Genomic DNA, 21220 nt, shown 5'->3' with positions numbered 1-21220 from the left:
TGAGGGAAGATGATGGCTTTGTCACATAGCAAAAGGAGGATGAAGAGAATGGACAATTTAGGGAGATACTTAGGACATATCTACTGTCTTTCCTGTGATCCCTGAAATAAGTAGAATCTGGTAACTCTGCATCTGGGCTTAGCTGAGCCAGGAGGCTGTGCTTCTAGTAAGCACTCTCCTAAGTAATCAAATTGGAGAACTACCCAAAGTGCTCCACCCATATCTTCAAATTTCTTCCTGGCAAAACAAATCTGGAGCAAGGCTGCCATTATTCAGCAAAGCAGTGAATAATGGAGCAGTATGTTGATTGTACTCAAAGTTTTTGGAAGGAAGGTAGCATTTGACGTCCAAGTTCCCCTGGTCCCTGAATCTTTTGTACAAGTAAATTAGTTTCATTTGTCTCAGGGCACCTTTTCCAAGCCAACTTCTTCCAGCTTGCCTGCAAATGTTTCTCAGTGGTGTGTTTGAGGCTTGGCTACATCTCCTTGTCTGGAACAAATCTTTTATTATGAGGAAATAGCTGGATGATGATTCTAGACTCTTGGATCCTAGTTGCCTCTCAGCTGTTGATTCGCTATTTGATACCTTGGTAATTTTCAGCTTAACCTGCCCCCTCTCCTGCCTGTTTCTCATTAATATCAGTTTCATACTGTAAGCTAAACTTCACACCTACTATCTCAGCAACCTTAAGTGAGACGGTTAAGATTAACACCTGTTTCTTTAAGACTTTCCTAAGATGTAATGGAGGCACATGTGTGGTTTCTTTGCTCATGTCCCAGACTTGTATGATTTTCCTTTGGTTCAGTGGTCATGCATTTCATCACAACCTAAAACCATCCAGATGATGGGAATATCATGTTGCTCATTTCACATGGGAAAGCAATAACCCACCCTCCTCTTGTTCAAGTTGCATTAAATATAATTTCCATGGCCTATGCAAGTGGGAGCTCCACAGTCCTTATGTCAGCTGTCAAAGTTTAGCAATGCTATTTCCAAACATGGGCCATTAGGCAGCCAGCAGGCACTAGACAGCTGAATGCTGGCAAAAAAAAGTCTCAGACACCTATAGCAGTCCAAACAGTGACTCATCCTGCTACTGCCAGGCAAAATATTGGAATAAATGGTATTTTTTCTAAGAAGGAAGAATTGTCAAAATGCTTATCACTTTATAAAATATAACAGATTGTGCCTATTCATATTTTCAAATGTTCCAACCATTTACTAGCTGCTTTTTTTTTTTTTATGAGTTTAGTAATAGCTTTAACTTTTTCCTTCCTTTTTCTTCTTTCTAGGAGGCCTGGAGAACCCAGGAGTTTCCATGCTGTGCTGCCACCTAAACTCTGGATCCACCTTGCTGTGGTGGCCTGTGGCAATCGATTGGAGGAGACGCTGGTCATGCTTAAATCAGCCGTGCTTTTTAGCCACAGGAAGATGCAATTTCACATTTTCACAGAAGAATCTCTGAAGCCCGAGTTTGATAAGCAGGTGAATTTGCAGAAATCACGGTCTAATATTTACTAAGTACAACCAGACTGTATTTTGGGAAATGCATATCCTATTCACTAATGTATTTTGCTGTATACTCAACTGTGTGACTGTGAAACCTTAACTCTGAGCCTTAGTGTTCTCATCTCTAATATAGAGATAATTACGTCTATCTTATAGAGGTATTATGAGGATTAAATGAGATGATTTACTTAAAGTACTTGACCCAGAACTTAATCCCTCTTGGTATTATCAACATTGTTCTCACTTGGGGGATAGGTAGCTTATTTTTATCTGTTTATATACGTTTTGTGAATGATATAATACATGTTCGTTAAAATAAATTCAAACAATATAGATGTTAAAACTAAAAGGTGGCAGTCCTTGCTACCCTTCAGTCTTACCCAAGGAACTATTAGAATTAACAATTTTGAGTGATTCTTTTGTATTTTTCCATATATAGGTGTGTGTGTTTATCTGCGTCAGAGTGTATATATGTGTATATACATATGTATATCTGTATACATATAGGCATATACATAATACATGACTATATATAGGTGTACTGAGCTTAAAATATATTTCTTTTACAAAATCCGGGTTATTCTCTATGTGTTATTCTGTAATTTGCCTTTCCTCACTTGAAACCATATCGTCGGCATCATTCCAAGTCAGGATTCATACATTCTTACCTTATCCTTTCTGGTGACTACATAATATCTTATTATGTACCTGGGTCATCATTTATTTAACTGTTCCTATATTGAGGAACAAATATAGAAACAACACAGGAGGAAAGCTTTGGAAATGCCTCTTTTCCCCATCTATAATCAGGGTGGGCTAGGTACATATGTTACTTTGCAGAACAAGCTTTGTTTTCCTTGAAAATCTTCTCTTGCAGTAAGTTCTTAAGTAATGGCAGAACAAGAACCTGTTTTGTTTTGTATCTACCAACTTGAGTCAACAGTGCTGCATCCTGCTACCAGGCTAGCGGCACAAATGAGAAATGCCAAAGAAGCATGTTGGGCAGAGAAAGGCTACTAACAGAAAGCTAGAAAATGTGTTACATTTTCTAAAGAAAAATAATCACCTTGACATCTTTACCAAGAGAAGCCAGGGAAACAAATAGTCTTGGGGTTTTGAAATTGATTGCAAAATGTCTTGAAAATGATCTGTGTCAGGGTAAGGAGAAAAGAAAAAGATTTAAATGCACATAGCTGCTCTGAAGCTGCGGTACAGGGAAATGATGAAGGGTTTATAATTTATAATTTACTCTTATTTAATCTTCACAACAACCCTTTGGAAAAGATAACAATCATGTCCCTATTTTACAAACTGACATCACTGAGGCTTAGTGAGTTTTAGTGTTTTGCTCATCAGGTGTCAGTTAAGGTTACTGACTCAAACCTTCATAAACTTAACCACCATACTTTACTACCACCTGAACTAGGAGACAGAAAACTGAGATCCACTATTTACTTGCTGGATAATCTCAACAAGTCTTGTGGCTTTTTTGAGTTTCAGTTTCCCCATGTTCAACTTGGGGGCTAGCAGGATTAATAAAAGAGATGATACATCTATAATCAGCTCAGGCTGATATAACAACTCCCAAAAAGCTCAGAGACTTTTCGCATGCCTGCTGCCTGTCTTACACAAGTAGCAGGGTCTCTACCCACACAACCACTTAGGCATGGTACCAAAGTTGACAGACTATTCATGCTTATAGGCACATCTGCTGGAACTATGGAGCCTCTGTAGTTCTTGGAATGCCACTACAGGAAAGACAGAGACTAGCAGATCATGATTGTGCTTTTTATTCCCTCAGCTTGGCAATGACACAAGTCTTTTTTGCTCACATTGAATTGTCCAAAAGTATTCACAAGGCTCACCCAACTCCAAGGGGGGCTAAGAAGTACTCTGTGTGTGGGAAAGGAGGAAACTGGTTATAGGCAAACGTTAGGAATGTCTTGTATAATATCCATTTGACAAGTACTTATTGAGTCCTACTACATGCTAGAAGCTGGGGCATGAAGATGGTGCAGAAGAAAAATAGAGACTTGGACTTTAACAAAAAAGATAAGGGGAAGGAAAGATATGTGCATATAACCATACATGTGTGGCAGATTGTATTTTCCAAAGAGGCTCCCAGTGGTTCCACCTCTTGTTATTCACGCCCTTGTGTACTTCCCTCTTACACTGTCCCAGAGTTGGTCTGTGTGATCAATAGCATAGGGAAGAAGTGATGATATATCGCTTCAGAATTAGGTTAAAAAAAGGCACTGCATCTTACATCTTGTTCACATTCTCTCTCTTGGATCACTTGCTCTGAGGCAAGCCATGTCAGAGAAGCTCTTGGAGAATACTATGTGTTAAGGAATGAAGGCCTCTTACCAACACTCATATGAGTGAACTTGGAGACATAGCCTTCAGCCCTATCTAGCCCTCAAATATCTATCACCCCAGCTAACAGTTGAGCTGAGACCTCATGAGAAGCCCTGAGCCAGGACAACCCAGCTCATAGATTCCTGACCCTAAGAAACTATATAAGAAAATAAATGTTTTTGGTTTTAAGCTACGAAATTTTAGGGTAATTTGTTTTAAGGCAATACTTAATACATGTACATATACATACATGGTATGTATGTATGTGTAAGATAGTGTATTACGAATGTAATGTTTGCGGCATGAGGCTAGATCATACAGATTCTGCCTGGTTCTTTCTTGGGATTCCTGCCCCTGGAAACTGGACACCATGCTATGATGAAGCCCAAACTAGTCTGTATGGAGAGACTGCACACAGAGATCCACACAGAGAAGAAACTGTAGACTTGGACTTTAACAAAAAAGATAAAGGGAAGGTCCCCTTTAGGTCCCCAGCCAATAACTACCCTCACCCACCAGACATGTGAGTGAATGAGCTTTCAGATGATTCCAGCCCCCAGCCTTCGAGGCTTCTAGCTAAAGTCCCAGACATTGTGGAACAGAGTCAAGCTGTCCCTTCTGGGCCTTGTCCAAATTCCTGATCCACAGAATCTCTAAGCATAATAAATGGTTGTTTTATACTAGTAAGTTTTAAGGTAATTTGTTGTGAGCCATAGTTACTGGAACATTATAAATTAGGTACTAAATTGCATGGGGGAAATCATTATAGCTACTTGTGAAATTGTGCTATATTTTGAATTGCCCTGATGACTTTACTCCTTTGATGGCTCATTTTTACTCAAGTCTTTGTTAGATCAGTGAAGCTCAACTAAGAAAAGAAATTATAATAGGTTGTTAAAAGCTAGGCAGGGATTATGGTGTCACCCCCTTCTTTTACATACTGGAATTATGGTGCCATTTTAGTTTTAAAATATTGGCACTTACGTAAGTCACAGCTCCAATTTTTTCATCTGTATCAAAGTGTAAGCAAAAAACTTATAGTAGATATAAAAAGAGGCAAATGATTCTTGATCTGCTTCTTTCAGAGTGCAATTGTGAGGCTGAATCAGATAATCTAATATTGTCTCATTCCTCAAAGATTCTTTGGAACATTTGGGCACTGTGTTAGCCCGAAGAAACCAACCAGCAGCAGTTGGGGGAATATCCAGAGTTTCTTGTGATAACTTCCCAGGAAGTGCAGAGTCACATACCTCAGGGTAAAAACAAAACAAAATGTTAATTGCCATCATGATTTGTCTAAAAGTTGTGTTGTGGACGAGTTCTATTTAAATGGAATCTTTTAAAGCTGCCTAAGTACAATATTTCTGATGATATTTAACACCTACACTGTAGATCTTTAGTATTTTAAAGTTTCAGCTGGTTGGTTAATTTACTAGACTGTCTAGGCAGCTCAGAATCAGACATGTGATTAAGGTTTGTCTAATATGTGCTCCTGCCCCATACTCAGTATCAGGAAATAGTGGGACACAGAAGTGGAGATGGCCATCAATCTATTCTGGTGATAGGTGGAGGCAGTAAGGCAGCAACATCCTCATGCAGTCACTCACTCCACCTCCCCACGTGTGTGTGTGTAGCTCTGCCATGGGAAGAAATGTCAACGGAATCTTCCAGTGGCTACAATCAATATACTATTTGTATATATGCATAGTAAAAAATGTAAATGGACTGAACATTCCAGTTAAAAGACAAAGATTGACAAAGATAAATAAACCCTTCTAGAAGATAGGATGGTAAAGGTCAAAGAGTCAAGAAAACCATTAGAGCTGGGACTTTCCTGTTCTCCCTTCAGAGCTGATTTTGGGCTGTTGTGCGGGGCATAATTGTACTGGCTATTCTGATTGGTTGTTACTGTTACACTAAATGTTTATGCCTAGTATCAGTTCTGATGTGTTCATGCATTTGTACTGATGTGGGTTCTGATTGGTCAGTGTCCTTCATAAGTGAGTTGTCAAATACTCTATCACTCTTACTCTTTCTCATTTTGAGATTTCTCTCCCAAATATCGATCTCAAAATTGTAAATTTAAAGTATTCCCAATAATATATTTTTTCAAAAAATTTTGTGACAATATAAACAACATATGTACATTGAAACCCTGCCTCCCCCATTTCGCGGCCACACCGAAGCCACATTCGGGTACATCCTCAGTGAGTCAGGTGCTCCTTGGTGAGAAGCACCAAAACTCACACTGGTGGCAACTGGTCTCGGTTTCTGGTGTGGCCTTTTGAAGCAACTATAAGCACAGCATCTGTGGATTGCTTGTTAAATCTTAACAGGTGGCCCTAGAGGAACAGAAGCTTGGGCCAAATTTGGCCTGAGCTGAACCCCTCTCAGGACTGTGCCACTGGACACCTACTACACAAATCCGCACTATTAAGACCGAGAGACTTAGGAGCTTTGCTTAGTACATAGAAACAGACACGGAAAGACAGCCAAAACGGGAAGACAAAGAAGCAGAAACTATATGAGAGAACAGAACAGAGATCCAGATATAATGGAGTCAAGTAATCTAACAGATACACAGTTCAAAACACTGGTTATAAAGATGCTCAATGAACTTTTGAGAAGTGTAGATAAAATCAACAAAGAAATAAAAAAAAACCATAAAAATGGAAATGGAAATTATAAAAAGGAACTAGTCTGAAATGAAGAACACATTATCTGAGATGAGAAGTATATTAAATGGAGTAAACAAAGGAATAAACAAAGTGAATAAGGAAAATGATCAAATGCCCTATCTAGAGGATGGGAAAGCCAAGGACACAGAATCAGAATGGCAAGAGATAAGATGCCAAGACTATAAAAATAATTTAAGGGGCACGTGGGACACTATTAAGGGTCCACATATCCATCTGATTGGTGTAACTGAAAAAAATCAAGATATTGAATGGCTGTTTGAAGAAATAATGATGGAAAACTTCCCTAACTTGGTGAAGGAAATGGACATAAAACCCCAGGTAGCTCAGAGAACCCCCAAAACCAAGGATCCAAAGAAGCCCACACCAAGACACATTGTAATTAAAATGCCAAAGTTTGAATACAAAGAAAGACTATTAAAAGCAGCAAGAGAAAAACAGATAGTTACCTATAGACTGGCAGCTGATTTTTCAAAAGAAACTACGCAAGTCAGAAGGGCTTGGCACAAATATTTAACATGATGAAGACCCAGGATCTACAACCAAGAATACTTTATCCAGCAAAGCTATCATTTAGAGTTGAAGGACAGATAAAGAGCTTCCTAAACAAAAATAAGCTAAAGGAATTTATCAACACCAAGCCAGTATTACAGGAAATTTTGGAGGGGCTGCTTTAAGAAGTAAAAACATCTATCAAAAACAGGAATAAAGAGTGGTAACAATTACATCCTATCAATAAGTACCTTAAATGGAAAGAATTAAGGGCTCTAACCAAAAGATAGAGTGGCTAAAATGATAGGAAAACAAGACCCCTACCTATGCTGCTGATAAGAGACTCACTTCAGATTAAAAGATGCACAGACTAAAAGGAAGGGAATGGAAAAGGATATTGCTTTGATGGACCTAGAAGGTATTTAAGTCAGACAGAGAAAGATAAACACTATATGATTTCACTTATATGCAGAATCTAAGGAATAAAAAGAACAAACTAATCAAAAACAGACTCACAAATATAATGGAAAATTTAGTGATGAACAAAGGGGAAGGAGGGTTGGGGGACTGGGCGAATTGGGTAAAGGGTTAAAGAAGTACAAATTAATAGCTGATGGATGGTCACAGGGATGGGGAGCATGGCATAGAGAATGCAATTAGCATTAATATTTTGGCTAGGTGGAGAGTCAGTGGAGAGAGGGCGCAGTTGGGGGGATCGTTTTATGAACTATATAGATGTCTAACCAATGTACTACATACTTGAAACTAAATAAAATAAATAAAATTAAAAATTTAAAAACAACTGAATGTAGACTGACTATACAATCCAACAATTCCACTCTTTGTTATTTACCCAAATGAATTGAAAAAAAGTCCACACAAAAACTTGCACATGATAGTTTATAGCAGGTTTATTTGGAATCAACTAAAACTGGAAGCAACCAAGATGTCCTTCAATAGGTAAATGGATAAACTGATATATACACACAATGGAATAAATTGATATATTCATACAATGGACTATTAGTCAGTGATAAAATAAACAAGCTAAGTAAAAGAAGCCAATCTGTAAAAGCTATATACTATATGATTCCACCTATATAACATTCTGACAAAGGCAATACTAAGTGACAGTAAAAAGATCAGTGGTTGCCAGGAGTTCAGCGGGGAGGGGGATGGATGAATGAATAAATGTAACAGAGGGGATTTTTAGGGTAGTGAAACTATTCTCTATGATATTTTAATGATAAGACATCATGCATTTGTCAAAATGCACAAAATTGTACAACACAAAGAATAAACTCTAATGTAAACTATGGACTTTACTTAATAATGTATCAACAATGGTTCGTCAATTGTAACAAATATACCATACTAATGCAAGATGTTAAAAATAGGGGAAACTGGGAAGAGGAGAGGAAGGTAAGGAGATATATGGGAACTCTGTACATCCTGCTCAATTTTTCTGTAAGCATAAAGCTCTAAAAATTATCTAGTAATTAAAATAATCTTATTATAAAACTAATATATGCAAGGTAGGTAAAAGTTCTAAAGAATACAGAAGTATAAACTTGGAAAATGAAACCACCAGCACCATTGGTGACCACTTTTAACATTTTGATGTACACCTGTTCAGATTTTTCTTTACATAGAAAATATAGATGCATATGCTTTTCCCTATTAGACAAGCATATTATAAATTTTTTTCACTTTGCTTTTTATAAATCGTAACTATACATTATAACCATTTTTCCACATTAACACATATAGATCTACTTTATTCTAACTATACAGTAGTCCATTGTGTATTTCTATAATGAATTTTCCCAATTTCTTATTATTGGGCGTATAATTTGTTCCCAGTTTTTTGAATTACAAAATAGGTTTTGGTGAAAGTCCTGTATCTCTGTCTTTTGAGGTTTTTGTTTCCAAATTGCCTTCTAGGAAGTTTGTTCAAATTTATACTCTCCTCACAGTGTTTATGTGTGTTTCCTATCACCTTTGCCACCTCTGGATATTATTTTTTCAGTCCTGGCAATGATCTTTCCTTTAGTGAGCATTGACAGTGATGATGAAGTTAGATTTTCTATATAAGTTGTCTGAATAAATTCCACTTTACCATTCAGAAGCTTTAGGTGTTTTCCATATTTACGAGGTCTAATCATACTCCCCTTTCCATTCATATTTTTCAGTTACGACAATGGCCTGACTCATATACAAAGAAGTTTGAGCACAGAATCTACCCCATCACGTTTTCTGTTGGAAACCCTCAGGAATGGAAGAAGTTATTTAAACCCTGTGCTGCCCAAAGACTCTTTCTTCCGGTAGGATCAACTGCTTTGAATAAAATGTTGCCTAGGGGAGAATTGCTCCTGGCAATGTGGTGAAATTAACTGGGGTATATTTGGAGACATTTTACTTACAGATAAAAATGTATTTCTTTTGGATTCTGTAGTTGATGCTCTTAGTCTTCAGTGTGTAAAGAGAGGTTCCCCTGTGTTTGAAAGGTTGTCTTTCCCAAAGATTGAGGGACTGAGAGCATCCAAAGCATGTTTTGGACCATGGGTTTTTGTGACTATGGCTCCACCATTTGCTAGCTGTATAAACTTCAGAAAATCCCCCAATTTCTATACACCTCAGTTTCCTCCATCAGCTGGGCACAGTGTTGACCCTCCATAAATATCGGCTTTGATTATTACTATTTCTCTTATAACAATAACTACTACTAGATGTAGCTGTGCTAGGGGATAATTCAGAGAAGATCCAGAGTTCTAGATCAGTCTTTCAATTATGATTTTTTTTTACAGTAGAAAAGAAAAGTTTTATTAGAAAGGAAAGTACTTCCAGATGTGGAAGTGGGACTGAGCAAGAAAAGCATGGCTCAAAACGCCAGAATTTTTTAATTGAATGTTTTAATTTCATTTTTTAAAATTCTAAATAGAAAAATTGCTAAACATATATCAATATTGAGGATTTCATTGAGCCATGCTGGCAACTTTGAATTGTAACCTTAATGTTTGTGAGGGATTTGTGTCTTCAGCAAGCATTTTTTGGATACCCATTAGGTGCTAGATTCTGGCTAAGTGATGTTGATATGGCAGTGAACAAGACAGCCATGATCTTACCTCCTTGGAGTTTGAGTCCAGCAGGACATTGAACATGGACGTGCGATTCATGCTGAGGTGGAGAACAGTCTTTTGGATGAAATATGGCGTTCTACTCTGGTCTGAGAGAGATTGTAGAAAGTTCTCTTGAGGCATGCTAAGACATGAAGAAGAAGTAGGGATTACTAAATGACAAGTGTCTGGGTACTAATAATAAACAAAAAGGTTCCAGACAGATGGAATAATATGTACAAAGTCTCTGAGTTGGGAAGAAGCATATTTTAGAAAATAAAAATAGAGAATAGAGTGAGGTGGGATTGAAGAGGTCAGCACAGGCTGGAACTTTCTTGTTGTATAAGCCTTGCTGGAGTATCTGTTCTTGTGTTAAGAGCAATAAGAAGCTGTTGACTGATTGCTAGTACAGAAGTGGGATGATCTGATTTGTGTGTTAAAGAGGACACATTGGGAATTTCCTGTCAAAATGGCAAAGTAGGTAAACACTCTGCTTAATATCTCTCATGACCGCATCAAAATTAAACTAAACTACAAAACAGGCATGGGGAATCACCTGAAGTCTAGCCAAACAGAAGTCCTACACTAAGGATATTAAAAAGAAGTTACCCCAGGTGCAAACTCCAAAGGGGCTGGTCCTATACCCACATGTGGTGGTTAAAAATTGGGAGAGATATTTCGACTGGGAAAGTACTCCCTGAAGAGTAAGGGGTCACAGTCCCATACTAGGCTCCCTAGCCCAGTGTTCAAGTACCGGGAAGAGAAGTCCCCTTATTTTTGATTGTGAAGATTGTGGCTGAGCAAGATGAGGGCGACTAGAATCCCAGGTGTTTCTCTTATAGGGGGCTCACACATGGACTTGCTCACTGATGGACTTATTTGCTCTAAGCTCCAGCACTGGGGCAGCCACTTACAAGGTGCTGGGGACATACAGGGAGAAACTGAATTGTCTAGCTTTAGGGTGAGGGCTGGAGGAGCAGCTTTCTTCCAGATAAAAGTGTTGGTAGAATCCATTGTTTCTTTGTTGAACTCTCCCCTCTTCCAGGGTGCAGAGCCAGGCAGCCACCATATCTGAGTCTCCATCAACCTGGCTAACACCATTTGCCCTTCCTTGGTGATTCCCTGAGACTCTGCACCCACTCACCTTGTGAGCCCACCCAAGCCACTTCCAGTGGCTTTTCCATACAAACGGCATAACTTGGCTGATGCTGAGGGCTTTTCTAAAATCTCTCAAATTTTAACAAAACCCACACAAGCAGCACCTGGCCTCAATGTGCCCCATGCCTCTTAATGAGGAACCCCAAGCATGGCACTAGCAGCATCTGGCTTTGGTTAGTGGCTTGGCCTCTAAAGAAATCTCCAAGCCCAGCATAAGTGAAAGCCATCTGTGGCTGGCTTGGTGATTCATGCCACGTGTCCTCAGGGCCAGCACACCCAGAGGCCAGCTTCGGACCATGCAACAGTACCACCTAGGGCCACATCTAAGGACAACACATCCAAAGGGCAGACAGGGCAGGCACCAGAGCCCTGCTAAAGCAAATCCTGCTTTGTAGGGTCGGCCCCTAGATAACAGCTTCTCCACTGTAGTTACTGGCCAGAACTCATGAACAATCAGCTGTGAGTCAATCCCTCCCATTCATGTGCAAATAGCAACCAAGGCTCAACTACAACAGGAGGGCACACATAACACATACAGAGGACACACCAGGAGCACCCAGCTCAAGTAACCAGGGAGACGATGCCACTGGGCCCCACAGAACACTTATTACATAAAGCCACTTTACTAAAACCAGGAGACATAGCTGCCCTATCTAATACACAAAAAACAAACAAACAAACAAACAACAACAACAAAACAAAATCACAGGAAGGCAGCTAAAATGGGGAGACAAAGAAGCATGTCCCAAATGAAAGAACAGAATGAACTCCAGAAAAAAAGAACTAAATAAAATGAAGACAAACAGTCTACTAGATGCAGAGTTCAAAACACTGGTTATAAGGATATTCATTGAAATTAGAAGAAGAGATGAGCTCAGTGAGAACTTTAACAAAGAGATAGAAAACATAAAAGTGGAGATAGAAAACATAACAAAAGAACCAGTGAGAAATGAAGAATACGTTAGAGGGAATCAATAGTAGATTGGATAAAACAGAGGTTCAAATCCGATTTATAAGATAAGGTAACAGAAAACACCCAATAAGAACAGCCACAAGAAAAAAACAATACCAAAAAATAAGGATAGTTTAAGAGGCCTTTTGGACATATCAAGCATTCCAACATTTGCATCATAGGGGTACCGGAAGAAGAGAGAGCACAAGGATTTGAAAACCTATTTGAAGACATAATGATGGAAAACTTCTCTAACCTGGTGAGAGAAATATACTTAAGCCCAGGAAGCATAGAGAGTTCTAAACAAGATGAACCCAAAGAGGCCCACACCAAGACACATCATAATTAAAATGCCAAAGTTTAAAGACAAAGAATCTTAAAAGCAGAAAGAGAAAAGCATCTAGTTACCTACAAGGGAGCCCCAATAAGGTCAGCTGATTTCTCAACAGAAACTTTGCAGGCCAGAAGGGATTAGCACAAAATATTCAAAGTGATGAAAAGCAAGGACCCACAACCGAAATTACTCTACTTAGCAAGACTATCATTCAGAATCGAAGGACAGGTAAAGAGCTTTCCAGACAAGAAAAAGCTAAAGGAGTTCATCACCACCAAACATGTATTATAAGCAATATTAGAGCAACTTCAGGAAGGAGAAAGAGGAGAAGGGGAACGAAGATAAAAAATATGAATAACAAAATGACAATAACTACCTATCTATCAATAATTATTTCAAATATAAATGGATTAAATGCTCCAATCAAAAGACAGGGTACTGCCATGAATATTGGAGTACATAGATCTTTATGAATTATTGTTTTGGTTTTCTTTGGATAAATACCCAGAAGTGCAATTGGTGGGTCAAAAGGTATATCTATTTTTTAATTTTTGAGGAACCTCCATACTATTTTCCATAGCAGCTATACCAATTTGCAATCCCACCAACAATGTATGAGGGTTCCCTTTTCTCTGCATCTTCAACAACACTTGCTGTTTTTCAATTTATTGATGATAGCCATTCTGACAGGTGTGAGGTGATATCTCATTGTGGTTTTAATTTGCATTTCTCTGATGATTAGCAACCTTGAGCATCTTTTCATATGTCTGTTAGCCATCTGTATTTCCTCTTTGGAGAAGTATCTGCAGCACAATTTACAATAGCCAAGATATGGAAGCAACCTAAATGCCCATCAACAGACAATTGGATAAAGAGATTATGGTTCATATATACAATGGAATATTACTCAGCCATTAAAAAAAAAATGAAATCCTACCATTTGCAATGACATGGATGGACCTAGAGGTTATAATGCTGAGTGAAATAAGTCAGACAGAGAAAGATAGATACCATGTGATTTCACTTAAATGTGGTATCTAAGGAACAAAAAGAACAAACGAATCAAAAACAGACTCACAAATATAGTAGACAATTTGGTGACAGACAGAGGGGAAGGAGGTTAGGAGGCTGGGAGAATGGGGTGAAGGGTTAAAGAAGTACAAATTAGTAGTTGATAATTGGGCATGGGGAGCATGGCAGAGAGAATGCAGTTAGCATTACTATGATGGCTAAGTGGAGGGCCAGGGGAAGGAGGGAGCAATTGGGGGATTGTTTTATGAACAGATGTCTAACCAATACTGTATACTTGAAACTAATTTAAATAAATAAATTTATTTTTTAAAAAAAGACAAGATAGCTGAATGGATAAGAAAACAAGACCCTCACATACCTGCCGACAGGAGACTCACTTCAGATCAAAAGACACACACAGACTGAAAATAAAGGGATGGAAAAGATACTTTATGAAAATGGAAACAACAGCCAAAGCTGGGGTAGCAATATTACCAGACAAAACAGACTTTAAAACAAAGGCTATAAGGACCCAGTAATCCTACTTCTTTGTATTTTTCCAAACAAACGCAAACACTACTTTGAAGGGACGTGTGAATCCATATGTTCATTGCAGTATTATTTACAATAGCCAAGATATGGAGGCAACCTGAGTGTCCATTGGCAGATGAATGAATAAAGAAGAGGTGGTACTTATATACAATGCAATATTACTCAGCCATAAAAAGAACAAAATTTTGTCATCTGCAACAACGTGGATACACGTAGAGAGTATTGTGCTGAGTGGAGTAAGACAGAGAAAGACAAATGCCATACGATTTCAATTACATGTGAAATCTAAAGAACAAAACAAACAAACAAAACAGAAACAAACTCACAGATAGAACATTTTGAGGACGGCCAAATGGGATGGGTGGGGAGATGCAGATGGGGAGGGGATTAAGAAGCACAAATTGGCATTTCACAATAGTCATGGGTATGTAAATTATAACATAAGGAATATTGTCAACAATATTGTAATAACTGCATATGGCGTCAGAGGGGTACTAGATTTGTCAGCATAATCACTTTGTAAATTATATAAATGTCTAATCACTATGTTGTACACCTGAAACTAATATAACATTGTATGCCAACTCTATTTTATGCAACTCTATTGTATGCAACTTTATTTTTTAAAAAAGGATAGAAAGAGACAAGTGATTGGCAAAAAGTTGAACTTAACAAATTAGAAAGTTCTGTTGGGTATTGTAACCTAGCAAATCAGAATGTTTGGGGGAAGAAAATAAAGTACCACAGACTGGATGGCTTAAAATAACAGAAAAAAAATGAATAAAATAAAGTGGACACACTGGTTGATTGCAGTGTGGACAGTGGAATTGCCGAGGCCGACTCATGATGACTTGGACTTTGCCTGATGCCTTAGAGATGGATTCAGAATCTGCTTCAGAAATAGAATTTAACAGTCCTCCTGATTGGCTGGTTTAAGAGTTTAAGAGAAGTGAGATGATAAGGATTCCACCTAAGTTTCTGATCTGAACCACTATTAAGTTTGATCCGTTAAAATTGCAAATGTCATCTATTTGTGACCTACAAAAAAAAGGCAAGTTTCTTATGGTTTGGCCTACTAAATGGATGGTGGTGCTATTTAGAGATGGGAAAGAAGATCTGTTTTTGGCAAGAGGGGTGATGAGTTTAATGTGAGTCATGTTTTGATTTTGAGGGGTCTGGGAGAGGCAAGTCTTACCATCTATTTGTCTGACATCCTAAGTGGCAGGTGGCACTTTCAGCATTTCCTACGCAGAACCCGTGAGAACAAGGCCTGGATGTACTGTTGGTGCTGATCTGCTGCACAAACTTGCTCATTCATTAAATGACCTATTTTCCACATGCTACAGACCTTTTTATATGTTATGAGATGGGATGAGATTAATTGCATAAAAATGGGGATAAGAAAAATGACCTCGAATTGGCACTAAAATCTCTAGGTTAGTGATTTTAAAACTTATTACCATTTGAAAAGATGAGAGAAAAAAATGTCAGGTTTCTTCTTATCTCCATTTTAGGGGAAAAAAGTATTTTATAGTCAAAGTTATTATTACAAAGTTGTCTCCCCAACCTATCCAAAAAATATTAGTAACGCATTTGAATTTTCCCTGACCTAGAATTGTGACTTCAATGCCACTAATAAAAAAAATAAACTAACACATGATAGTTTTTATTAACCCCAGCTAAGTAAGTATTCCATTTTGAATGACAAATGGATGTCAACATTTATCTGCTTTTGATAATGGAAATTGGCATTCCTTAAAAATAATAGAGAGACTGTGATTGACAGGCCATTTACCTTCTCTGAGTCATATGTCATAAAGGTAGATTATGAAAATGTCATTTTGGAGTATCAGTGAGTATTGATTGATTCTCAAATATTGATTCTAAGGTAATTTAAAATAAAGTTCAGGTGATGTTTTTCTTGAAATTAATTTCTATATAACCAAATCAGTCACAGAGAGAAGTGGTTGGTCAATTGACTGAGAAACACAGTCTCACCCATTTTTTGAGGAGGTCTCATCTACCTCAAACCTGTAGAAGAAACCCTTCCTCAGAAAGGTAAGATTTTACTATGAGAATGATCAGAGCACAAGTCTTTGCAACTAAGCCTATTATTTCTCAAGTATATTTTTTTTTTTTTTTTGAAATTTACATCCCAGCAATTCAAGATTTATGAAATCCTAAAAATCAGTGGACATTTACTTTTCTACTTCTGTGAATAATGGTCTAAGAGAGGACCATTATTAGTGCATGTTAAATTTCAGATGGCTTAAGTTCTCTCAGCTGCACATTGCTTTCAGGTAATTCAGAAGCTTAAAGTGTTTAAAACAATATGCCGATTACAAATAAATCAAAATTGTTCATTAAAATTGGTTCTGGAGGACTTTTCCCTTTTCCCTTAGTAAAGGAAATAATTGACTTTCATGAATTCACATCGCCTTTCCTTCATTTAATAGAAATCAGTGAGAGTTTATAATGGATCTATACATTTGTTATACACTGTGCCTGTTTGATTACAAGGGCCTGTGTCTTCAATAATGTACTTCACTGAGGATTCTAGAGCTTTATAAATATGACAGAAATCTCTGGATTGCAGAATCTTCAGCTACATTATTGTCATATGGCAACCAATATGGTAACATGAATTAAGTTAAGGCACTATATAGACCTAACCCAGTAAGAAAAGTTTTTTGAAATTAATTAATTGATTGATTGATTGATTGATTTTATGGTGATAAGTTTCAGCTGTATACTTTAACAATAAGGCATATGTATATATATTTACACTGTGTGTTCACCTCCCATAGTTAGATTTCTTTCTGTCACCATATAGTTGACCCTCTTTACCCCATCTACCTCCCCGCTTTCTCTACTCCCTACCCTATGGTAACCACTAGAATATTGTCAATGTCCATGAGTCTCTGTTTGTCCCGTTCCTTTGATGCTTTTAGTTTTATATCCCACACATAAGTGATATCAGGTGATTTTCAACTTTTTCTGTGTGGCTTATTTTGCTTAGCATGATTATCTCGAGGTCCATCCAGGTTGTCACAAATGGCAGTATTTCATCTCTTCTTATGACTGAGTAATATTCCATTGTATATATGTAACATAGCTTCTTTAGCCAATCATCTATCGTAGGACACTTCGGTTTCTTCCATGCCCTGGCCACTGAGAATAATGCTGCTGTGAACATCAGTATGCAAATATCTTTTCTGATATGGGTTTTCAAATCTTTGGGGGTAAATACCCAATAGAGGGATTGCTGTATCATACGGTAGATTAATTCTTAGCTTTTTGAGGAACCTCCATACTGTTTTCCACAGTGGCTGTACCAATTTTCAGTCCCACCAGCAATGTGTGAGGGTTCCTATTTCTCCGCATCCTCCGCAACATTTGTTATTCCTTGTCCTGTTGATTATAGCTATTCTAACAGGTGTGATATGGTGTCTCATTGTGGTTTTGATTTGCATTTCCCTAATAGCTAGCGATGTTGAGCATCTTTTTAAATATTTGTTGGCCATTTCTATGTCCTCTAGGGAGAAGTGTCTGTTCAGGTCCTCTGCCCATTTTTTGATTGGATCATTTGTTTTTTTGTTGTTATTGAGTTGTATGAGCTTTTGTATATTTTAGATATTAGGCCTTTATCAGAGGTGTTGCTTGCAAATATATTTTCCCATTCAGATGATTCTCTTTACCTTGTTGATGATTTCTTTTGCTGAGCAGAAACTTTTTAGTTTGATGTAGTCCCATTCATTTATTTTAGCTTTTACTTCCTTTGCCTTTGAGATCAGATTCATAGGTCCTTGGTCCTTGAGTTTAGTTCCTATGTTTTCTTCTTTGCATTTTATTATTTCAGATCTTATATTCAGGTCCTTAATCCATTTTGAGTTAATTTTGATGTTTGGTGATAGACAACAGTCTAGTTTCATTCTTTTGCAGGTGGCTTTCCAGTTTTCCCAGCACCATTTATTAAAAAGGCTTTCCTTTCTCCACTGTATGATTTTGGCTTTTCTGTCAAAAATAACTTGCCCATATAAATATGGGTTTTTTTCTGGACTCTTGATTCTGTTCCACTGGTCCATGTGTCAGTTTTGCTGCCAATACCATGCCATTTTGATTACTTTCACTTTGTAGTATAATTTGAAGTCAGGCAGAATGATGCCTCCAGCCTCATTCCTTTTTCTCAGGATGGCTTTGGCAATTCGTGGTCTTTTCTGCTTCCATACAAATTTGATGATTTTTTTTGTTCTATTTCTTTTTAAAAAGCCTATGGGATTTCGATGGGGATTGCATTAAATCTGTATAATGTTTTAGGGAATATGGTCATTTTAACTATGTTGATTATTCCAATCCAAGAACATGGAATATCTTTCCATTTCTTTGTATCTTCTTCGATTTCTTTTAATAGGGTCTTGTAGTTTTCATTATTTAGGTCCTTCACACATTTCATTAAATTTATTCCTAGATATTTTATTCTTTCTGTTGCAATTGCAAAAGGAATTATTTTTTCCACTTCTTTTTTTTTGACACTTTATTATTAGAGTATAGGAATACTATGGATTTTTGAATGTGGATTTTGTATCCAGAGACTACTGTATTTGCTTATTGTTTCTAGTAGTGTTCTTGTGGAGTCTTTAGGGTTTTCTATATAGAGAATCATGTCATCTGCAAATAGTGACAGTTTGACTTTTTCATTTCCTATTTGGATGCCTTTAATATCTTTCTCTTGCCTGATTGCACTCACTAGGACCTCCAATGTTATATTGAATAACAGTGGTGAAGTGGACAGCCTTGCCTTGTTCTCGATCTTAGAGGGAAGGTTTATATAGTCTTTCACCATTAAGTATAATGTTGGCTGAGGGTTTGTCATAGATGGCCTTTATTATGGTAAGGTACTTTCCTTCTATACCAATTTTATTAAGTGTTTTGATCATAAATTGATGCTGTATCTGGTCGAAGGCTCTTTATGCATCTACTGACATGATTATATGATTCTTACTTTTTAATTTGTTTATGTGGTGTATCACATTAATTGATTTGCATATGTGGAACCATCCCTGTGCCTCTGGGATGAAGCCCACTTTTGAATATGTTGCCGTATTCAGTTCGCTAGTATCTTATTTAGGATTTTTGCATCTGTGTTCATGAGAGATATTGGTTTGCAGTTTTCTTTTTTTGTGTTATTTTTACTAGGTTTTGATATCAGAGTAATATTGGCCTCATAAAATGAGCTTGTAAGTATTGCCTCCTCTTCGAATTTTTGGAAGAGTTTGAGGAGAAAGATATTAAATCTTCTTTGAATGCTAGGTAGAATTCACTGGTGAAGCCATCTGGTCCTGGACTTTTACTTTTTGGGAGGTTTCTGATGACTGTTTCAATTTCCATACTGCTCATGGGTCTATTTAGATTTTCCAATTCTTCTTGATTCAGTCTAGGAAGGTTGTATTTTTCTAAGTACTGGTCCATTTCTTCCAGGTTATTAAATTTGGTATTATATACTTTTTCATAGTCTTCTTGCATGATCCTTTGTATTTCTGTGATGTCAGTCATAATTTCTCCTCTTTCATCCCTGATTTGGTTTATTTGTGTTCTTTCTCTTTTTTCTTTAGTGAATCTAGTCAGGGCTTTTTAAATTTTGTTAACCTTCTCAATGAACCAGCTCTTTGTTGCAGTTATTTTTTTCTATTTTTTTTGTTTTCAATTTAATTTATTTCCGCTCTAATTTTGATTATTTCTTTCCTTCTACTGACTTTAGTCTTCATTTGTTCTTCCTTTTCTAATTTTTTAAAGTGAAGCATTAGGTTGTTTATTTTGGCTCGTTCTTGTTTTTAGAGATAGACCTGTAATGATATGAACTTTTCGCTTATGACCACTTTTGCCGCATCCCAAAAGTTTTGATATGTTTTACTATCATTATCATTCGTTTCCATGTATCTCTCGATCTCTCTTTTTATTTCTTTGCTGACCCAGTTATTCTTCAGTAGCATGTTGTTTAATCTCCATGCATTTGTGGTTCTTCCTAATTTCTTTTTGCAGTTGATCTCTAGTTTCAAAGCATTATGATCAGAGAATGTGGTCAGTATGATTTCAACCCTCTTATATTTGTTGAGGCTCTCTTTGTGTCCCAGTATGTGGTTCATTCTTGAGAACATTCCATGTGCACTAGAGAAGAATGTATAAGCAGCTGTTTAAGAATGGAAGGCTCTGTAAATGTCAGTTATGTCCAGTTGATCTAATGTGTCATTTAAGGACGTCATTTCCTAACTGATTTTCTGTTTGGATGATCAGTCCATATCCGACAGTGAGGTATTTAGATCCCCTACTATGATAGTGTTTTGGTGTGTTTCTCCCTTTAGTTCTGTTAGTAATTGCTTTACATATTTCGGGGCTCCCTGATTGGGAGCATAGATATTAATAAGTGTTATGTTCTCTTGGTGCATGATTCCCTTTATCGCTATGAAGTGTCCCTCAGTATCTTTCTTTACCTTTTTTATTTTGAAGTCTGTTTCATCTGATATTAGTACCGCGACTCCCGCTGATCTCTGAATGCCATTTGCTTGAAATATCATTTTCCACCCTTTCACTTTGAGTCTATATTTGTCTTTGGAGCTGAGATATGTCTCCTGGAGGCAGCACAGGGTTGAGTTTTGCTTTTGGATCCATTCTGCAACTCTGTGCCTTTTTATTGTTGAGTTCAATCCATTTACATTTAGGGTGATTATTGAAATATGAGAACTTCTTATAGCCATTTTATCTTTTGCTTTCTGATAGCTTGGTGTTTCCATTGCTTCCTTGTCCTTGTGTTTCTGTTTTCTTTATTTTGGTTGGGTTTTGTGTGCTTTCCCTCTGGTTCTTGTTTTATGTTATATACTTTGGATCTGAATCTTTGGCATGTGGTTATCATTACAAATATGTAAAGGATAGTTATATATATACAGCCATCCGTTTTCTTCTGTGTGTGCCTTATTTCCATTCCACTTTGCGAATTTGGATCTTTGAATCATTCCCTTTTCAGTCAATGTTATCTCAATTTGTCACT

The 21220-nt window shown here is 37.3% G+C and overlaps 1 protein-coding gene across 2 annotated transcripts in view; it reads left to right on the top strand.

Moving 5' to 3' along the window:
- GXYLT2 (glucoside xylosyltransferase 2) overlaps nt 1-21220 on the top strand; it is a 102766-nt gene that overhangs the window by 36188 nt on the left and 45358 nt on the right. For both annotated transcript variants that reach the window (XM_039851614.1, XM_039851616.1), the window contains exons 2-3: nt 1293-1485; nt 9248-9379. In XM_039851614.1, coding sequence (XP_039707548.1) covers nt 1293-1485; nt 9248-9379 — 325 coding nt within the window. The remainder of the gene's footprint in view (nt 1-1292; nt 1486-9247; nt 9380-21220) is intronic.

Source organism: Pteropus medius, unplaced genomic scaffold (assembly GCF_902729225.1).
Source record: "Pteropus medius unplaced genomic scaffold, Ma_sr-lr_union100, whole genome shotgun sequence".
NCBI lineage: Eukaryota > Metazoa > Chordata > Mammalia > Chiroptera > Pteropodidae > Pteropus > Pteropus medius.
The sequence above is the reverse complement of the archived record's forward strand: the minus strand, read 5'-3'. Positions and strand labels throughout refer to the sequence as shown.